This window comes from Tympanuchus pallidicinctus, unplaced genomic scaffold (genome assembly GCF_026119805.1).
Source record: "Tympanuchus pallidicinctus isolate F22 unplaced genomic scaffold, pur_lepc_1.0 scaffold141, whole genome shotgun sequence".
In the NCBI taxonomy this organism is placed as follows: domain Eukaryota; kingdom Metazoa; phylum Chordata; class Aves; order Galliformes; family Phasianidae; genus Tympanuchus; species Tympanuchus pallidicinctus.
Genome location: NW_026294661.1, coordinates 51,397 through 71,126, shown reverse-complemented (window position 1 = coordinate 71,126; position 19,730 = coordinate 51,397). Strand labels below are relative to the sequence as shown.

General features: G+C 61.5%; 3 protein-coding genes and 2 long non-coding RNA genes across 55 annotated transcripts; 2 read left to right on the top strand and 3 right to left on the bottom strand.

The window, feature by feature from the left end:
- Nucleotides 1-224: 224 nt before the first annotated feature.
- On the top strand, nucleotides 225-2,805 carry LOC128076595 (uncharacterized). Its single transcript, XR_008204457.1, has 3 exons — nucleotides 225-328; nucleotides 750-795; nucleotides 2,102-2,805. It is a non-coding gene; the product is annotated as an uncharacterized LOC128076595 (long non-coding RNA).
- Nucleotides 2,806-2,930: 125 nt separating this feature from the next.
- NDUFB7 (NADH:ubiquinone oxidoreductase subunit B7) lies at nucleotides 2,931-4,883 on the bottom strand. Its single transcript, XM_052674430.1, has 3 exons — nucleotides 4,712-4,883; nucleotides 3,935-4,103; nucleotides 2,931-3,133 (listed from the first exon to the last, which is right to left on the bottom strand). The coding sequence occupies exons 1-3, from the start codon at nucleotides 4,821-4,823 to the stop codon at nucleotides 3,037-3,039; spliced, it is 378 nt and encodes a 125-aa protein (XP_052530390.1). The 5' UTR covers nucleotides 4,824-4,883; the 3' UTR covers nucleotides 2,931-3,036.
- A 207-nt stretch (nucleotides 4,884-5,090) lies between these two features.
- On the top strand, nucleotides 5,091-11,514 carry LOC128076591 (uncharacterized). Of its 50 annotated transcripts, none has more exons than XM_052674392.1 (12): nucleotides 5,091-5,720; nucleotides 7,028-7,102; nucleotides 7,432-7,494; nucleotides 7,611-7,673; nucleotides 8,713-8,916; nucleotides 8,957-8,996; nucleotides 9,057-9,076; nucleotides 9,167-9,246; nucleotides 9,317-9,336; nucleotides 9,620-9,681; nucleotides 10,424-10,785; nucleotides 11,200-11,514. In XM_052674392.1, the coding sequence occupies exons 1-12, from the start codon at nucleotides 5,489-5,491 to the stop codon at nucleotides 11,410-11,412; spliced, it is 1,434 nt and encodes a 477-aa protein (XP_052530352.1). In that variant the 5' UTR covers nucleotides 5,091-5,488; the 3' UTR covers nucleotides 11,413-11,514. The 50 variants fall into 50 exon arrangements, with proteins under 50 accessions (XP_052530352.1, XP_052530342.1, XP_052530386.1 ...); XM_052674382.1 differs by lacking the exon at nucleotides 9,057-9,076 and adding an exon at nucleotides 9,087-9,106 and having other exon boundaries at nucleotides 8,957-9,026; XM_052674426.1 differs by lacking the exons at nucleotides 9,057-9,076; nucleotides 9,317-9,336 and adding an exon at nucleotides 9,127-9,136 and having other exon boundaries at nucleotides 8,713-8,876; nucleotides 8,957-9,016; nucleotides 9,167-9,206.
- Nucleotides 8,965-10,782, bottom strand: LOC128076596 (uncharacterized). Of its 2 annotated transcripts, XR_008204458.1 has the most exons (3): nucleotides 10,726-10,782; nucleotides 10,020-10,065; nucleotides 8,965-9,038 (listed from the first exon to the last, which is right to left on the bottom strand). It is a non-coding gene; the product is annotated as an uncharacterized LOC128076596 (long non-coding RNA). The 2 variants fall into 2 exon arrangements; XR_008204459.1 differs by lacking the exons at nucleotides 10,020-10,065; nucleotides 10,726-10,782 and adding an exon at nucleotides 10,220-10,285.
- A 608-nt stretch (nucleotides 11,515-12,122) lies between the features above and the next one.
- Nucleotides 12,123-18,356, bottom strand: LOC128076589 (C-type lectin domain family 4 member G-like). The gene is made up of 9 exons (XM_052674375.1): nucleotides 18,289-18,356; nucleotides 18,102-18,209; nucleotides 16,785-16,847; nucleotides 16,636-16,698; nucleotides 16,466-16,528; nucleotides 15,214-15,303; nucleotides 14,203-14,354; nucleotides 13,361-13,467; nucleotides 12,123-12,261 (listed from the first exon to the last, which is right to left on the bottom strand). The coding sequence occupies exons 1-9, from the start codon at nucleotides 18,305-18,307 to the stop codon at nucleotides 12,123-12,125; spliced, it is 804 nt and encodes a 267-aa protein (XP_052530335.1). The 5' UTR covers nucleotides 18,308-18,356.
- Between the last annotated feature and the right edge of the window lie 1,374 nt (nucleotides 18,357-19,730).

Genomic DNA, 19,730 nt, shown 5'->3' with positions numbered 1-19,730 from the left:
ATTCGGGGGGGCACATTGAGGACATGGAGGGGCACAGGGAATGGGAAGGGTGGGGGGGGGGGGTGCATCATGGGAGGTCACAGATAGGGGCCCACATAAAGAGCTGGGAGGGGGGGGGGGTCCCACACCTATGGGGGGAGATGGGGGGAAGTCCCCTGCACCTATCGGGGATGGGGGGGTCTAATTTGGGGGGGTGTGCCCCCCCCCCATTTCTCCCCCCCCCCCCCCCCCCCCCCAAGGCTCAAGACACGGAAGATCCCATATCCCACCCGAAATCCCTTCACGTGGCTCTTCCTGCTCGTGGTCCTGTCCCAACTACACCTATGAGGTGGGGGGAGTCCACAAATTTGGGGGGGGGGGTACCTTAAATAATGGGGCACCCCTATTTGGGGGGGAAATGTGGCTTTGGGGGGGGGGGGGGTTGTGGTTCTGGGGGCGTCTTCAAATGTGGGGGGCAGTGCTCAGTGTGGGGGGGGGCTGTGACTCCAATGTGGGGGGGGGGGCACCCAGATCTGGGGGGGGGGGAGAGGGAGAGCCTTGTTTTGAGAGGGGGACCCCAATTTTGGGGGTGGGATATTTGGGGGGGGAGGGGGGAAATGCAACCCTTTTTTTGGGGGGGGGAGGAACACTCCTAATTCTGGAGGAACGTCCATTTTTGGGGGTGCACCCTATTTTGGGGGGGGGGTGACATCCCAGTGTTGGGGTGCTGCTGCCCCCACTCCAGATTTTACCCCCTTTGCCCCCCCCAGGTCGGTTCCTGGATCGGGTTTACCATCATGACGCAGTGTCTGCCTGGTGAGCTGGGCCCCATGGCCCCCCCCGTGACCCCACATCCCCCCCCCCCTGTGACCCCACATCCCCCCCCTGTGACCCCACGTCCCCCCCCGTGACCCCACATCCCCCCCGTGACCCCACATCCCCCCCCATGACCCCACAAATCCCCCCCCCCCATGACCCCCACATCCCCCCCCCCTGTGACCCCACATCCCCACCCCATGACCCCACATCCCACCCCCGTGACCCCACATCCCCCCCCCATGACCCCACATCCCCCCCCCGTGACCCCACATCCCCCTGTGACCCCACGTCCCCCCCGTGACCCCCACATCCCCCCCCCTGTGACCCCACGTCCCCCCCCATGACCCCACATCCCCCCCCCATGACCCCACATCCCACCCCTGTGACCCCACGTCCCCACCATGACTTGTCCCCATGTCCCCCCCCCCCCCAAGGCTGATGCTGTACCCCTCCCTCCCCCCCCCCCCCCACCCCCCCCCCCCCCCCCCCCCCCCCCCCGGGTCCCTCTTTTCCCTGGTAGGGTTCATATAAATGTCCCATGTCCCCCCCCATCCCTCGCCCCCCCCCCGCTGGCCCCACATCCCCACCACTGTCCCTGTCCCCCCCCCATCCTCATATCCTCCCAGTGTCCCTACGCCCCCCCCATCCCCATGTCCCCCCCTCATCCTTACGTCTTCCCAGCGTCTCCATCCCCCATACTGCCAACGTCCCCATGTCCCATCGCTGTCCCCCTGTCCCCCACTCCATCCCCCTGTCTGCCCAGTGTTACCCCCCCCCAGTGGCTCTGTTCCCTCTGGTGGGCTTTGTCAGATATCCCACCCCCCATTCCCCATGTCCCCCCAATTACCTGTCTCCCCCCCCCATGGCACTGACACCGTCCCCCTCCTCCCCCCCCCCAGCTCTGTTCTCACCCCCCCCATCCCATCCCCCCCACTGCCCCCTGTCTCGCCCCCCCAAGTCCCCCCCCATGGCACTGACACTGTCCCCCCTTCCCCCCCCCCCCCCCCCCCCAGTGGCTCTGTCTCACTGGTGGGCTTTGTGCAGATATTGCCACCCCCCCCATCCCATGTCCCCCCAGATCCCCCCAAGTCCCCCCCATGGCACTGACACCGTCCCCCTCCTCCCCCCCCAGCTCTGTTCTCACCGGTGGGCTTTGTGCAGATATCCCACCCCCCCCATCCCATCCCCCCCATCCCCTGCCCCCCCCCCCCAATGGCTCTGTTCTCTCTGCTGGGCTTTGTGCAGACACCCCCATGTCCCCCCCGCCCCCCCCATGGCACTGACGCCGTCCCCCCCCCCGCAGTGGCCCTGTTCTCGCTGGTGGGCTTCGTGCAGATGGCGATATGGGCGCAGGGGAAGCACCGCAGCTACCTGCGGGAGTTCCGCGATTACCCACCGCTGCGCTCCCCCATCGTCCCCTTCCTGCTGTGAGGGGACACCGCCACCACCCCCCAGCCCAGGGGACAGCGGGGGGGGACGGCGGGGTGACGGGGGGCACCCGAGAGACAATGGATGTCTGGGTGATGGGGGGCACCCGAGCGACAAAGGACACCCGAGCGACGGGGGACATTTGGGTGACAGGGGACGTCTGGGTGACAGGGGGCACTTGGGTGACAAAGGACACCTGGGTGACAAAGGACATCTGGGTGACGGAGAGCACGTGGCTGACAAGCAACAGTTGGGTGACAAAAGGCATCCGGGTGACAAAAGGCCCCTGGGTGACAGAGGGCCTTGGTGACAAAGGGCGCTTAGGTGACAATGGGCCTTGGGTGACAAAGGACATCTGGGTGGCACCTTGGGGACAGCAGACCCCCCCCGCCTGGTGCTGGATGCAGTCATGGCGCCCCCATCCCACGCTGTCACCGCTTGTCACACGGGGCCGGGTGTGACCCCATGTCACCATTCCACGGGCTCAGGGATGATCGGTGTCACCACAAGGGACGCGTGACCGTTCCGTGGGGTCACGTGTGGCACCTGTCACTCACGTGTGGCACCTGTCACTCACGTGTGACGCCTGTCACTCACATGTGGCGCGTCCCTGTCCTGTGGCAGCTGGGAATGACCGCGTCCCCCGCGTGCGACCGTCGCCGTCCCCGCAGACGAGAATAAAAGACGTCCCTTGCACACGTGTCTCGGTGTCACTGTCCCCAAGGACGCGGGCTCCCGTTTGGAGCTTTATTCCGTGCCCAGCGCTCCCCACAGGGTGGGGGTCCCGTGGGGGGGGGGGTCCCCAAGGCGTCACTCCGCAGCCACCGCCGCCTCCCGCTTCTGGATTCGCTTCTGGCGCTGCAGCAGCCGCCGCTCGCGCTCAAACTCCTTCATGCGCATCACGTAACTGCGGGCGGACGGACGGACGGCCCCTCCTCGAACCCAGTGTCCCCAATGTCCCCCGTTTTGTCCCCGTGCCTCATTTTGTTCCCACGTCCCCTCCTTGAGCCTGTGCCCCCATATCCCCTTCTGGTCCTCATGTCCCACCTTGTCCTCATGTCCCCACCTTGTCCCTGTGTCCCCACTTTGTTCGCATTCCCCACCTTGTCCCCATACCTCACTTTGTCCCCATGTCCCCAGCTCGTCCCCATACCCCACCTTGTCCCTGTGTCCCCACTTTGTCCCTGTGTCCCTACCTTGTCCCCATACCCCACCTTTTCCCCATGTGTTCCCACTTTGTTCCTATACCCCACCTTGTCCCTATGTCCCCACTTTGTCCCCATGTCCCCACTTTGTCCCCATACCCCACTTTGTCCCGGTGTCCCCTCCTTGTTCCCATGTCCCACCTTGACCCCATGCCCCATTTTGTCCCCATCCCCCCTACTTGACCCCATGTCCCCACTTTGTTCCCTCCTTGTTCCTGTGTCCCCTCCACATCCCACGTCCTCACCTTGTCCTGTGCTCCCTTCTGGTCCCCATACCCCCACTCCGTCCCCATATCCCTGTACCCCTCCTTGTCCCCATGCCCCCCCCCCACCTTGGCCCCACGCCCCATTTTGTCCCCACGCCCCCACCTCGTCCTCACATCCCCACGCTCCACATTGTCCCCACGTCCTCATTCTGTCCCTATGTCTTCCCCTGTCCCCCTCCCCTCGATGTCCCCACGTCCCCCTACCCCCCTGGCCTCCCCCCGTCCCCCGCCCCCTACTCATCGTGCTGGCAGCTGTCCCACTGGTGCCTCAGGTGCTGGCACTGCCACAGGCTGGGGAAGGCGTCGCGGCGGCAGCGCATCAGGCGCAGGAGGTGGTGGGCACAGAAATCCCGCTGCGCCAACGGGACGCGGCCGTCCGACAACTGCTGAGCTGTGGCCACCATGGCTGGGGGCAAAGGGACGGGGTTGGGGACACGGGCACAGCCAGGACGGGAGGTGAAGAGACAGGACAGGGACATTGGTTTGGGACGAGGGGACAGGATACAATGGGATGGGGTTGGGGATGGAGAAACACAGGGGACAGGGTCAGAGGGGAGCAAAGTGACATTGGTTGGGGACAGGGGGACGCAGTCGGGGGACAGAAGAGGAAGGGATTGGAGTCATTGGCTGGGGACAGGGGATAAGGGGTCAGTGGTTGGGGATGGGGTCACGGGGGAAGGGGGCAAAGGGACACGGGGTGGGGACTGGGGACATGATCAGGGGGACAGTGGGGGTAGCCGCCACCGCCCCACACGGACCCCCTCAGCCCCACAGAGACCCCCGACCCCACAGCCACCCGCATGGATCGCCCAGGCCCCTCAGGGACCCCTCAGGGACTCCCCGGAGCCCCACACGGACCCTCTCCGATCCTACAGAGACCCCGCAGACCCCACACGCCCCCTCCCCAGACCCCATGCGGACCCCTCAGATCCATACAGTCCAACCCCGGCCCTACAGAAACCCCCCAGGCCCCACACGGGCCCCCCTTGGGCCCAGCCCCCCCCCCCCCCTTACTGCGCGGCTCTCGCCCTGGCATCCCCAGGTCGGCGGGGAACGTGGGCATCGCCAGCGGATCCGGCTCCGTGTCCGCGCCCCCCGCATAGCGCCGCGCCAGGTGAGCGCCCATGGCACTGGCGGTCACCAGGGCACCGCGCCGGAACCGGAACTCAGCTGCGCCGGAACCGGAAGTCACCTGGGGGGGGGGTTGAGGGAACAGGAAGTAAGCGGAGCTCTGATCTGTGGGGACAGGAAGTGCTCGACTCGCACCCCCGCTCTCGTATCATAGAGTGGGAGCGCGCAGAGCGGCGCTCTGCTTGTCGTGCCCCCCCTTCCGTGCGGTCCTCCAGAGGGGTTTATAGGGGAAGGGGCTGGGGACGGTAGGGCGGGGAGACACTGGGGGACAGTGGGGACACTGAGGATCATGGGGACAATGGAGACAGTAAAAACAATGGGAACTTTGGGGGCGGTGAGGACAACAGGGACTTTGGGGTCAAATGGGACAATGGGGAATTTAGGGACAATGGAGACAATAGGGACAGTGTGGACTTTGGGGACCATTCAGGGGTCAATAGGGACAATGGGGACATCAGAGCTCATTGAGGACCATTGGGGACAGTGGGGACAATGAGGACTGCAGAGATAAATGGGGATTTGGGGACACGGGGACATGATAGGGATGCGGGGGCATTGGGGACGTGGGGATGTGGGACATAAGGGATATGGGGACATAAGGAGACATAAGGAAGGACTCTGTCCCCACATCCCCGTGTCCCTAATGTCCCTAATGTCCTCATGTCCCCAGTGTCCCCAATGTCCCCAGTGTCCCCACATCCCCATGTCCCCACGTTCCCCCCCCTCCTGTCCCTTCCCCAGAAGTTGTCCCCCCCCCACCCCACCCAGTGGCGCTTCCCCTTTCGGTTCCCCTTTTTGGGGGCCAGAGTTGGGGTTGGGGGGAGGAGGAGGACATGGGGACACCGAGGACAGAGGGGGACACACGTGGCAATGCCAGCTGCCTGGGGACAATGTGACATGAGGGGGGGGGCATGGGGACACTGCAGACGTTGGGGACATGAGGATGTTGTGGATATGGGGGGGGGGGGGGATGGGGAGATGGAGATACTGGGGACATTGGGGATGTGGAGACATAGGGACATTATGGATATGGGGACACTGGGGACCCCAGTGAGGACATTTTGGACAAGTGACATTTCTGACCAGGGTGGTGGCCCTGGGTGCCCATGGGGGGTGTGGCCCCATAGGAGTGTGCTCTATGGGGGGGGGGGGGGGAGGGGAGTGGCCCTATAGGGCACAGCTGACCCCATAGCACTCACAGCACCATGAATTGGGGACGGGCAGGTGGGAGCAGGGGGACCAACGGGGGGGGTGGGGGATTTGGGGTCCTGGGGGGGGATTTGAGGGTCTTGATGGGGTGTTTTGGGTGGTTGAGGTCCTGGGGGGTTTGGAAGGTGCTGGAGGAGGGGGGATTCGGGGTCCTGAAGGCTGATGGGAGGGGGGGGGGAGGCTCCTGGGGAGGAGATTTTGGGGTCTTGAGAGGGGGGGTAACTGGATGTCCTGGGGGAGATTTGGGGTCGTGGAGGGAGTTGCTGGGGGATCCCCTGGGGGGAATTTGAAGTCATGAATGCTTCTGAGGTTCCGGGGTGGATTTGGGAGTCTGGAGGGGGGGGATGTAGGGGGTCTTGATGAGGGATTCGGGGTCCTGGGGGGGTTGGGGATCCTGGGGGTGATTTGAGGGTCTTGAGGGGGGAAGTGTGGGAGCTTGGGGGATGGTGAGGGGGTTTGGGGTCCTGGGGGAATTTGGGGAGTCCTGGGGGGTGGATTTGCAGTCATGAAGGCTACTGGGGGGGGCTTTGGGGGGGCGGGGGATTTTCAGGTCTTGATGGGGGGGTAATCGAGGGTCTGGGGGTTGATTTAGGGGGTCGAGGGGGGGTGTTTGGGGTCCTGGGTGATGGGGAGGGATTTGGGATCGGTGGGGGGGGGGGGGGGGGATTTGTGGTCTGGAGGGAGGATTTGGGATTTTGATGGGGGGGATTTTGGGATGTCCTGGGGGGCATTGGGGTCAAGGGGGGGGAGATTTGGAATCCTGAGGGGGGGCGGGGGGGGTTGCAATTGGGGGTTCTATAGGGATCCCATAGAGGTTTAAGGGGGGAGGGGGGACACAGCGGGGTATTTGGGTTTCCTGTGAGTTGGGGAAGGGTGCAATTTGGTGTCCTGCAGTGGGGGGGGGGGGGTTGGTGGTGCTTCACGGTGGGATTTTGGGGCTCTCTTGCCCCCCCCCCCCCCCCCCCCCTACTCTCCCCCTTTCGATTGCAGCCCCACTGCTGGGGGGGGCGCTGGGCTGCTCCATGCTGCTGTGGGCAGGGCTGCTGCTGGCGCTGCTCAGCCTGGGTGAGTGCCCCCCCCCCCCCCGGAGAGACCCTTCCCCAAAAGAGACAGAGACCCCCCTCCATAACAACTCCCTCATGGGATCCCCCATAGTTTTCCCCCCTCCCCTGCCCCAAAGTGACCCCCAACCCCCCCCAAAGCAACCTCCCCATAGAGATCCCCCCCATAGAGACCCCTCCAGTGTGACACTGCCCCAAAAGACCCCCCCCCCCCCATAGAGACCCCCTCCACCAAATTATGCCCCACAAATCCAGATCGACCCCTTCCCATAGTGACCAACCACCCCCCCCCCCCGTTCCCCCCCCCCTCCGGACCCTTCCCCCATCCAACAGACATGGAAATCTCGCGAGATTTGGTGCAGCTGCGGGACCACCAGGAGGAGCTGTGGGCGGGAGGTGAGATGGGACCCCCCCCCCACCCCCCCAAAAAAAAAAGCCCCACCCAATGGGACCCCAAAACGGGGGGACCTCAAAGTGGGGACCCCCCCCCCACGGTGACCCCCCCTCCACAGTGCCCCAGATGTGGCAGCGGATGGAGGATCTGCGGGGCAGGGTGGAGCAGGAGGAGAAGGATGGTATGGGGACAGCGGGGGGGGGAGCAGGGAGGGCATGGGGACACTGGGGACAAAGAGGACAGTGGGGACATTGGGGACATTTGGGGGTATTGGGGACATCGGGTGTAATGGGGACATTGGGGGCAGTGGGGGATATGGGGACATTGGGAACAATGGGGACATTGGGGACATTTGGGGGTATTGGGGACATTGGGAACAATGAGGACACTGGGGATGCTGGGGGATATGGGGACATTGGGGGCAGTGGGGACATTATGGGGACATTGGAGATACTGGGAACAGTGAGGACATTGGGGACACTGGGGATTTTGGGGACATTGGGGGCAATGGGGACATTGAGGACATTGGGGACATTTGGGGGCATTGGGGACATCGAGTGTAATGGGGACATTGGGGACGCTAGGGGATATGGGGACATTGGGGACATTATGGGGATATGGGGACATTGGGGAAATTGGAGACACTTGGGACATTGGGGGATTTGGGGACATTGGAGGCTATGGGGACAATGGGGGGAATGTGGGGATGTGGGGACAAAGGGACAACGAGGACAGTGGGGCCATTGGGGACATTTGGGGGTATTGGGGACATCGGGTGTAATGGGGACATTGGGGACACTGGGAGCAATGGGGACACTGGGAGTATTGGGAACATTGGGGACATTGGAGACATTGAGGACATTGGGGACATTTGGGGGTATTGGGGACATTGGGGATATGGGGACATTGGGGGCAATGGGGGCAGTGGGGACATTGGGGATGCTGGGAACAATGAGGACATTGGGGACACTTGGGGGTATTGGGGACATCCAGTGTAATGGGGACATTGGGGACATTATGGGGATATGGGGACATTGGGGACATTGGGGACATTAGAGACACTCGGGACATTGGGGGATTTGGGGACATTGGAGGCTATGGGGACAATGGGGGGAATGTGGGGATGTGGGGACAAAGGGACAACGAGCACAGTGGGGCCATGGGGCCATCAGTGGGGATGTCGGGGACGTTTGGGGCCGTGGTGCTGCTGTCCCCCGCAGGGCGGCACAGAGCCGTGATGGCGCAGCGCTTTGGGGCCGACGTGGGGCGGCTGCGGCTGGAAGGTACTGGGGGGGACTGGGAGGGACTGGGGGGACTGCTATTGGTTTGTACTGGTCCATACTGGTCCATACAGGTCCCTACTGGTCCATACTGGTCCCTACTTGTCCATTCAGGTCCATACTGGTCCCTACTGGTCCATACAGGTCTATACTGGTCAATACTGGTCCATACTGTTCCATTCAGGTCCCTACTGGTCCATACTGGTCCGTACTGGTCCATACTGGTCCGTACTGGTCCATACTGGTCCGTACTGGTCCATTCAGGTCTGTACTGGTCCATACAGGTCCATACCGGTCCATACAGGTCCATTCAGGTCCTTACTGGTCCATACTGGTTCATTCTGGTCCATTCAGGTCCCTACTGGTCCATACTGACCCATACTGGTCCATTCAGGCCCATACTGGTCCATACTGGTCCCTACTGGTTCATACTGGTCCCTACTGGTCCATTCATGTCCATACTGGTCCCTACTGGTCCATTCAGGTTTATACTGGTCAATACTGGTCCATACTGGTCCGTACTGGTCCGTACTGGTCCATTCAGGTCTGTACTGGTCCCTACTGGTCCCATACTGGTCCATTCAGGTCCCTACTGGTCCATACTGAACCATTCAGGCTCATACTGGTCCATACTGGTCCATACTGGTCCTCCCTACTGGTCCCTACTGGGATTGGCCTATACTGATCTCTGCTGTTCCCTTATGGAACCATACTGGTCCATACTGGTGTATATCCATCCATACTGGTCCCTACTGGTCCATACTGGGATTGGTTTCCACTGATCTATACTGGTCCATACTGGTCTGCACTGGTATTGACCTGTACTGGTCCCCACTGGTCCATTCAGGTCTATACTGGTCCCTACTGGTCCCTACTGGTCCATACAGGTCTGTACTGGTCCCTACTGGTCTGCACTGGTATTGACCTGTACTGATCCATACTGGTCCATATTGGTCTGAACTGGTATTGAGCTATACTGGTCCATACTGGTCCATACTGGTATTGGTCCTTAGTGGCCCATACTGGTCCATACTGGTCCATACTGGTATCGACCTCTTCTGGTCCATACTGGTATGGACCTGTATTGGTCCTTACTGGTCCATACTGGTCCATACTGGTATTGACATATACTGATACTTACTGGTCCATACTGGTCCATACTGGTCCATACTAGTCTGTACTGGTCCATACTGGTATGGACCTATTCTGACCCATACTGGTCCATACCGGTCCATACTGGTATTCACCTATACTGGTCCTTACTGGTCCATACTGGTCCATACTGGTATTGATCTACACTGGTCCATACTGGTCAATACTGGTACTGATCTATACTGGTCCATACTGGTCCATACTGGTCCATACTGGTATTGACCCATACTGGTCCACACTGGTCCATACTGGTATTGATCTATACTGGTCCATAGTGGTCCATACTGGTATTGACCCATACTGGTCCATACTTGTCCATACTGGTCCCTACTGGTCCATACTGGTATTGACCCATACTGGTCCATACTGGTCCATACTGGTCCATACTGGTATTGACCCATACTGGTCCATACTTGTCCATACTGGTCCCTACTGGTCCATACTGGTATTGACCCATACTGGTCCATACTGGTCCATACTGGTCCATACTGGTATTGACCCATACTGGTCCATACTTGTCCATACTGGTCCCTACTGGTCCATACTGGTATTGACCCATACTGGTCCATACTGGTCCATACTGATCCATACTGGTCCATACTGGTCCATACTGGTATTGACCCATACTGGTCCATACTGGTCCATACTGGTCCATACTGGTCCATACTGGTATTGACCCATACTGGTCCATACTGGTCCATAGTGGTCCATACTGGTATTGACCCATACTGGTCCATACTGGTCCATACTGGTATTGACCCATACTGGTCCATACTGGTCCATACTGGTACTGATCTATACTGGTCCATACTGGTCCATACTGGTCCATACTGGTCCATACTGGTCCATACTGGTACTGATCTATACTGGTCCATACTGGTCCATACTGGTCCATACTGGTCCATACTGGTATTGACCCATACTGGTCCATACTGGTCCATACTGGTCCATACTGGTATTGACCCATACTGGTCCATACTGGTCCATACTGGTCCATACTGGTATTGACCCATACTGGTCCATACTGGTCCATACTGGTCCATACTGGTATTGACCCATACTGGTCCATACTGGTCCATACTGGTCCATACTGGTCCATACTGGTACTGATCTATACTGGTCCATACTGGTCCATACTGGTCCATACTGGTCCATACTGGTATTGACCCATACTGGTCCATACTGGTCCATACTGGTCCATACTGGTATTGACCCATACTGGTCCATACTGGTCCATACTGGTCCATACTGGTATTGACCCATACTGGTCCATACTGGTCCATAGTGGTCCATACTGGTATTGACCCATACTGGTCCATACTGGTCCATACTGGTATTCACCCATACTGGTCCATACTGGTCCATACTGGTGCAGGCACGCGGTTCCTGGTGGAGGCTGCAGCGCTGGAGGAGGAGCTGAGGGCGGAGCTCTCCCGCGTGAGATCAGCGGAGGGGGCGGGGCTTCCAGCGGCCACGCCCACCATCTGACCAAAAGTCGCAAAAAGACCACGCCCGCACCCAAAGGCCACGCCCCCGGCGAGGCCACGCCCCTCTATTTTGCATTAAAGGCACCACGTGCCCCAAAATGTCCCCCGTGTCCCCATTGTCTCCTCCCCCCCCACTGCCAAATCACCCACAAGGTCAGGTTCCATTCCTTTATTGTCCTCAACAAAGTGCATTCCCCCCCTCCCCATGGAAGCCCCATAGCCACCCCATAGCCACCCCATAGACCCCATAGCCACCCCATAGCCACCCCATAGCCACCCCAAAGCCACCCCATAGACCCCATAGCCACCCCATAGCCACCCCATAGACCCCATAGCCACCCCATAGCCACCCCATAGCCATCCCATAGACCCCATGGAAGCCCCATAGCCACCCCATATCCATCCCATAGATCCCATGGAAGCCCCATAGCCACCCCATAGCCATCCCATAGACCCCATGGAAGCCCCATAGCCACCCCATAGCCATCCCATAGACCCCAGGGAAGCCCCATAGTCACCCCATAGCCACCCTATAGACCCCATAGCCCCATAGTCAACTCAAAGATCCCACGGAAGCCCCGTAGACTCATAGACACCCCACAGCCGCCCCATAGCTCCGCTGCCATCTCCACCCCAACACCGCCGTCCCCCCCCCCCGGCTTCCCCCACAGTGTCCCCCCATAGATGTCCCTCCCCCCCCCATGGGGCAGCTCAGCAGCCCCAGCCCCTCTCGCACACCCACCCCCCCAGGCTGACCGCACACGGTCTGTCCCCCCACCCCCCCCGGGAGTCCATGGCCACGCAGTCCTCGCCCCCCCCGGCCTCATCCGGCTGACCCCAGCGCCAGTTCCTGTGGGGAGAAGGTGGGTGTCAAACCCCACAGCCACCCCATAGCCATCCCAGAGACCCCATGGAAGCCCCATAGACCCCGTATCCATCCCATAGACCCCATAACCCCATAGCCACCCCATAGCCATCCCAGAGACCCTATGGAAGCCCCATAGACCCCATAGCCATCCCAGAGACCCCATAATCCCATAGCCATCCCATAGACCCCATAACCCTGTAGTCATCCCAGAGACCCCATAACCCCATAGCCATCCCAGAGACCCCATAACCCCATAGCCATCCCAGAGACCCCGTAGCCCCACAGCCAACTCATAGATCCCTTGGAAACCCCATAGCCATCCCATAGCCTGCATGGAAACCCCATAGCCACCCCATAGCCATCCCATAGGCCCCATAGCCCCATAGCCAACTCATAGATCCCCCATGGAAACCCCATAGCCACCCCATAGCCTGCATGGAAACCTCATAGCCACCCCATAGCCATCCCATAGACCCTATAACCCCATAGCCAACTCGTAGATCCCATGGAAACCCCATAGCCATCCCATAGCCTGCATGGAGACCCCATAGCCATCCCCTGGACCCTATAGCCCCATAGCCACCCCATAGATCCCATGGAAGCCCCATAGCCACCCCATAGATCCATAAGCACCCCATTGCCACCCTATAGCTCTACTGCCATCTCGTTGACCCCATAGCCCCATAACCAACTCATAGATTCTGTGGACGCCACGTAGCCACCCCATAGACCCATAGACACCCCATAGATACCCCATGGACTCCCCATAGAGCCCATGAAAACCCCATAGACCCTGTAGACCCATAGACACCCCATAGCCACCCCATGGCCCCATAGTCACCCCATGGAAACCGCATAGACACCCTATAGCCCCTTAGGCCCCATAGATGCTCCATAGCCCATAGACCCCATTAACACCCCATAGCATCCCATGACCCCACAGACCCCGACTCCAAACCCCCTATGAGCCCCACCCCCCCCCCCCCCAACAACCAATAACCCTCAACCCCCCCGTGGCCCCCCGTGACCCCCGGTGACCCCCCATGACCCCGTGACCCCGTGACCCCGTGACCCCTCCCACCGGAAGCTGAGGGCGCTGCCATCCACCCATTGGAAGGAGCCCTCCGTGCTGCGGTCATGGAGTCCGATCCACGTCTCGTAGGGGGGGGCCAACGAAGTCAGGAACTCCTGGGTGGGGAAGGGGGTTGTGGGACCCACAGCGCCGCCCTATAGCGTCCCATAGAAACCAGCGGCACCCATAGTGCCCCATAGCGCCCCATAGCGCCCCGTAACGCACCGTAGAAACCAATGGCACTCCATAGGAACCAATAGTGTCCTATAGAGCCCCATGGAACCTTACACTGCCCCATAGCTCCACAGCGCCCCACAGCGCCCCATAGAAACCAATGGCACACACAGCGCCCCATAGAGACTCCATAAGTGCCCCATGGAACCCTATATCACCCCATAGCCCCCCATAGCACCCCACAGCCACACTGCTATAAAGTCCTTCAGTGCCCCACACCGCCCCACGTCACCATAGCACACCGTAGCACCCCATGGTACCCCATAGCGCCCCATAGGGACTCTGTGACCCATGGAACCCTATATCACCCCATAGCACCCCACAGCCACACCCCTATAAAGTCCTTCAGTGCCCCACACCACCCCACGTCAGCATAGCACACCATAGCACCTCACAGTGCCCCATAGCGCCCCACAGGTACTCCATAAGTGCCCCATGGAACCCTATATCACCCCATAGCCCCCCATAGCACCCCACAGCCACACCCCTACACCGCCCCACGTCACCATAGCACACCATAGCACCTCACGGTGCCCCATAGCGCTGCACACCGCCCCACATCACCCCACAGCAGACCGCAAGGCCCCTCAGCGCCCCCCACACCCCACAGCACCCACCTGCTCCTGCGCATCACCGATGACCACCAGCTGTGCCCCACTGTCCCGGCAGCGGCCCTGCGCCTGCGCCCACCCCACAGCGCCGCTCCCCACCATATAACAGCTGCCCCCGTGCAGCCGCCACCCGGGGGGGCAAACCTGGCACGAAGAGCCTGGGGGGCACCATGGGGACGTTGGCACCCGCCGGCCCCCATGTCACCCCTCCACGGACCCCCATGTCACCCCCAGTGGGATTTCACCCAATATCACCACCCACGGGGATCCTAAGGCCCCACAGACCCCAAAGTCCCCATCCACCAGTGTCACCCCCCATGGGACATCACCCACCCACAGACCCCAATGTCACCCCCCATGGGGTCCCTGTGTCCCCACAGACCTCAATGTCACCCCCATTGAGACTTCACCCACTGACCCCAATGCCACCACCCATAGGAACCCCAGGACCCCACAGACCCCAGTGTCCCCATCCACCCTCATTACCCCCCATGGGACATCACCCACACCCCGACCCCAATGTCACCCCCCGTGGGGTCCCTGTGTCCCCACTGACCCCAATGTCACCCCCCATGGGGTCCCTGTGTCCCCACTGACCCCAATGTCACCCCCGGTGGGACTTCACCCCCATTGTCACCGACCGACCCCAATGTCACCACCCATAGGAACCCCAGGACCCCACAGACCCCAACGTCCCCATCCACCAATGTCACCCCCCATGGGACATCACCCACCCACAGACCCCAATGTCACCCCCCTTGGGGTCCCTGTGTCCCCACAGACCCCAATGTCACCCCTGGTGGGACTTCACCCCCATTGTCACCAACTGACCCCAGTGTCACCACCCATAGGAACCCCAGGACCCCACAGACCCCAGCGTCCCCATCCACCCTCATTACCCCCCATGGGACATCACCCACACCCCGACCCCGATGTTCCCCCCCCCCCCCCTTGGGGTCCCCGTGTCCCCGCAGACCCCGATGTCCCCCTGCCCCCCCCCCCCCCGCTGTTGCTCACGGTTCAGGGCCCACAAGGCGTGCAGCAGCTGGTGCAGAGCGCTGCGTGTGGTGCTGCGCTCCCTCCACACCGACACCATCGTCCCCGAAACTGTGGGGACGGAACCGCCTGCCCAACGGCCCCCTGTCCCCACTGTCCCCAAATCCCCGCCTCTCCGTGCCCCCACCTCCCCACCTCTCCACGTCCCCACGTCCCCATGTCCCCTTGTCCCCTTGTCCCCGCGCCCCCGTGGTCCCTTCATCCCCACCCCCCCCACATCCCCACACCCCCATCTCCCCACGTCCCCATGTCCCCTTGTCCCCCCGTGTCCCCGTGCTCCCACACCCCCGCATCCCCCTTCCCCACATCCCCATGTCTCCACATCCCTCATGCCCCTCCATGTCCCGACACCCCCCCGTCCCTCTGTCCCCAAATCCCCATGTCCCCATGTGGCCCCAAATCCCCTTAATGGGGTCGTTGTGGGGTTACGGGAGCCTTAAGGGGTCAAATCCCCATGTCCCCAGGTCCCCATGTCCCCCCATGTCCCCACATCCCCACATCCCCCCTTCCCCACATCCCCATGTCTCCACATCCCTCATGCCCCTCCATGTCCCCACATCCCCCCGTCCCTCTGTCCCCAAATCCCCATGTCCCCAAATCCCCTTAATGGGGTCGTTATGGGGTTACGGGAGCCTTAAGGGGTCAAATCCCCATGTCCCCAGGTCCCCATGTCCCCCCATGTCCCCACATCCCCTTCCCCACGCCCCCACACCCCCATAGCCCCATGTCCCCGTGTCCCCCCATCCCTCTGTCCCCACATCCCCATGTCCCCCCATGTCCCCAAATCCCCATGTCCCCATGTGGCCCCAAATCCCCTTAATGGGGTTGTTATGGAGTTACAGGAGCCTTAAGGGGTCAAATCCCCATGTCCCCACATCCCCATGTCCCCCCATGTCCCCACATCCCCACATCCCCCCTTCCCCACATCCCCATGTCCCCACATCCCCCTGTCCCTCTGTCCCCAAATCCCCATGTCCCCAAATCCCCTTAATGGGGTCGTTATGGGGTTACGGGAGCCTTAAGGGGTCAAATCCCCATGTCCCCACATCCCCATGTCCCCCCATGTCCCCCCATGTCCCCACACCCCCATATCTCCCCTTCCCCACACCCCCACACCCCCATAGCCCCATGTCCCCGTGTCCCCCCATCCCTCTGTCCCCACATCCCCATGTCCCCCCATGTCCCCCCATGTCCCCACATCCCCGTGTCCCACCCTCGAGCCGCGTCGCGCTCTGGTTGGCAGAGAGGAGCTCCAGCAGCGCCGCCGTCTCCGTACCTGGAAGGGACAGCTGGGGACATTTGGGGACAGAGGGGACACGGGGGGCGCAGGGACGGGGAGAGATGGGGGCGCAGCCGTGACGGGGGGATGGCAGTGACACCCACCGTGCTTCTTCAGCTGCGTTTGGTTCCCCTCCAGCATCGCCAGTGCCGCCGCCAGCGCTGAGCCTGTGGGGCGCAGCACCGCTGTCACCTGTGTCCCCATGGCGCCCCCGCCCCACATCCCCCCCCCCCCCCGCCCCCCATGTCCCCACCGTTGTTCTCCAGCAGTCGCTGGGTGTCCCTCAGGCGCTGGATCTCCTGTGACAGCGCTGCATCTGTTGGGGAGGGGGGGAACGGTGCCACCTCCCACTGCCCCATAGCCACCCCATAGATCCCCCATGGAAGCCCCATAGCCCTCCACTGCCCCACAGACATCTCATGGACACCCCCTGCCCCACAGACACCCGACAGAACCGATAGCCCCCCACTGCCCCGTAGAAACCCCATAGACACTCAGAACCCCCACCGCCCCATGGACACCCCATAACTCCCACAGAACCCTCTACCCCACAGACGCCCCATAGACCCTCACTGCCCCTATAAATCCCACTGCCTCGTAGACACCTCAGAGATCCCCACAGCCCCACAGAGCCCAGAGCTCTGCCCATAGACCCTATAGAGCCCCAATAGACATCCCATAGCCCCGACACCCTATAGACACCCCATAGACAACCCATAGCCACCCCATAGACCCGGACACCTTATAGACACCCTATAGACACCCCATAGACCCCAACACCCTATAGACACCCTATAGACACCCCATAGCCTCCCCATTACCCCCATAAAACACACTGCCCTGCAGACACCCCATAGACCCCCTGTAGGCACCCCACAGCCCCACACTGCCCCATAGATCCCCCATATACCCCATGGAATCATCTTTGACACCCCAGCGTCCCATAGACTCCATAGACAATCTCATAGACCCCCCCACTGCCCCATAGACACCCCACAGACGCCCCATAGCCCCCCTCTGTTCCATAGACATCTCGAGATCCCCACAGCCCCACAGAGCCCAGAGCTCCCCATAACTCCATGCATCTCGTAGACCCCCATGGCCCCACAGATTCCCACAGCCCCCCATGCCCTCCCATGTCCCCACATTGTCCCTATATCCCCCCATGTCCCCACTGGCCCCACACCCCCATGTCCCCACCTTGTCCCCCTGTCCCCCCATGTCCCCCCCATGTCCCCACACCCCCACGTCCCCCAATTTCCCCACATCTCCGTGTCCCCTCACCCCCACGTCCCCACAATGTCCCCCTCCATCCCTCCCATGCCCCCTGACCCCCATGTCCCCACGATGTCCCCACGTCTCCCCCAATGTCCCCTCACCTCCCTGTGTCCATAACAGCCCCCCTCCACGATGTCCCCATGTCCCCCCCATATCCCCCAATGTTCCCATGTCCCCCCATGTCCCCACACCCCCATGTCCCCACAACATCCCCACATCCTCCTCACGTCCCTTCTCCCCAATGTCCCCACATCTCCCCCCACATCCCCCCACCCCTCCCTGCCCCACTCACGCCGTCCCAGCAGTGTCCCCAGCAGCAGCCCCCACGCCACCACGGCCGCCCCCAGCAGCAGCCACAGCCCCAGAGGGGCCCCACAGGACCCCCATTGCCACCCCCAACCTGTGGGGACAGCGATAGGGTTGGGGGGGGGTCCCATCGTCGTCGTCTCCCCTTTCCCTCTGGCCCCACAGCCCTGCACCTGCTCGGCCCTGACCCATGGCAGCAGTGACACTGCTGGGGACACCCACAGGCAGTTGTCACCCCTCCCCAGTGCCACCCCCTCCGGATGTGTGTCACCACCCCCAGACACGTGTCAACCCCCCTCGATGCCACCCCTGGACACGTGCCACCACCACCCCAGTGCCGCCCCCCAGAAATGTCCCACTCCTATGGTGACACCCCCCAAACATGTTGTCCCCGTCCCCCCGTCCCCCCCCCCCCTCGGTGCCACCCTGTTCTGTGGAAGGAGGAACTGGGATTGGGGTGGGGACAGGATGTGGCCACCAGTATGGTGACAACAGGAATGTGGGGGGGTGGGAAGGGGGACGGTGCAGCGTCACTGGGAATTGCCCCACTGCCCCTGAGGGGATGAGGGGCAGCCCCATGTCCCCAAGGAGCCGCTCTGGTGTCCCCAGAGATCAGCTGTGGTGCCCCAAAGGGGACAAGGGACACCTCCATGTCCCCGAGGACCAATCCTGGGGTCTCCAAGGGGACGAGGGCACCCTGATGTCCCCAAGGATCAGCTCTGGTGTCTCCCTATGAGGACAAGTGACACCTCCGTGTCCCCAAGGACCAACCCCTGTGTCCCCAAGGATCAGCCCTGCTATCCTCAAGGGGACAAAAGACACCTTCATGTCCCCAAGGACCCACCCTGGTGTCCCTAAGGGAACAAGGGACACACCTCCATGTCCCCAAGGACCCGCTCTGATGTCCCAAGGATCAGCTGCGGTGTTCCCAGGGGGACGAGGAGCACACCTTCATGTCCCCAAGGACCCACCGTGGTGTCACCAAGGGACAAAGGACACCCCGGTGTCAACAAGGATCAGCTCTGGTGTCCCCAAGAACCCACCTTGTTGTCCCCAGGGAGACAAGGGACAGTGCTGAGGGACGTTGAAGGGTCATCCAGCGGGGCAAGAGATCATTTGTGGGGCCACAAAACAACGCGAGGATCCCATCACGAGGACAGGGGACGGCGCTGAGTGACATCCATGGGTCCCAAGGTCCCCACGGAGGTCTGAGGGCCACCAGGGGTGACAGTGGGCACCATTGACGGGCACCCAACGTTGAAGGTCACACAATGGGGGACGTGAAAGGAGATCGTCCCAGCACGAGGCCCTGGGATGGCGCTGAGGGACAATCTTGAGGTTGAACATCCTCAGGGGAGTCTGAGAGGCTCCAGGAGGGACAAGGGACCCCAGCAAGGGACACTCGATGTTGAAGGTCATCCGGTGGATCAAGAGGCCATTTTTAGGGACACGAAACAACAGGGCCATCCCAGCATGAGGACAAAGGACAAAGAGCTGTAGGGGCTGGAAGGGGCCTCTAGAGACCATTGCAGGCATGGATCTGTGCTTTCAGAAAAATGGGCACGATAAGATCTTTGAGGGGGTGAATGACTACTCTGGGCAGTGCCAGTTTAAG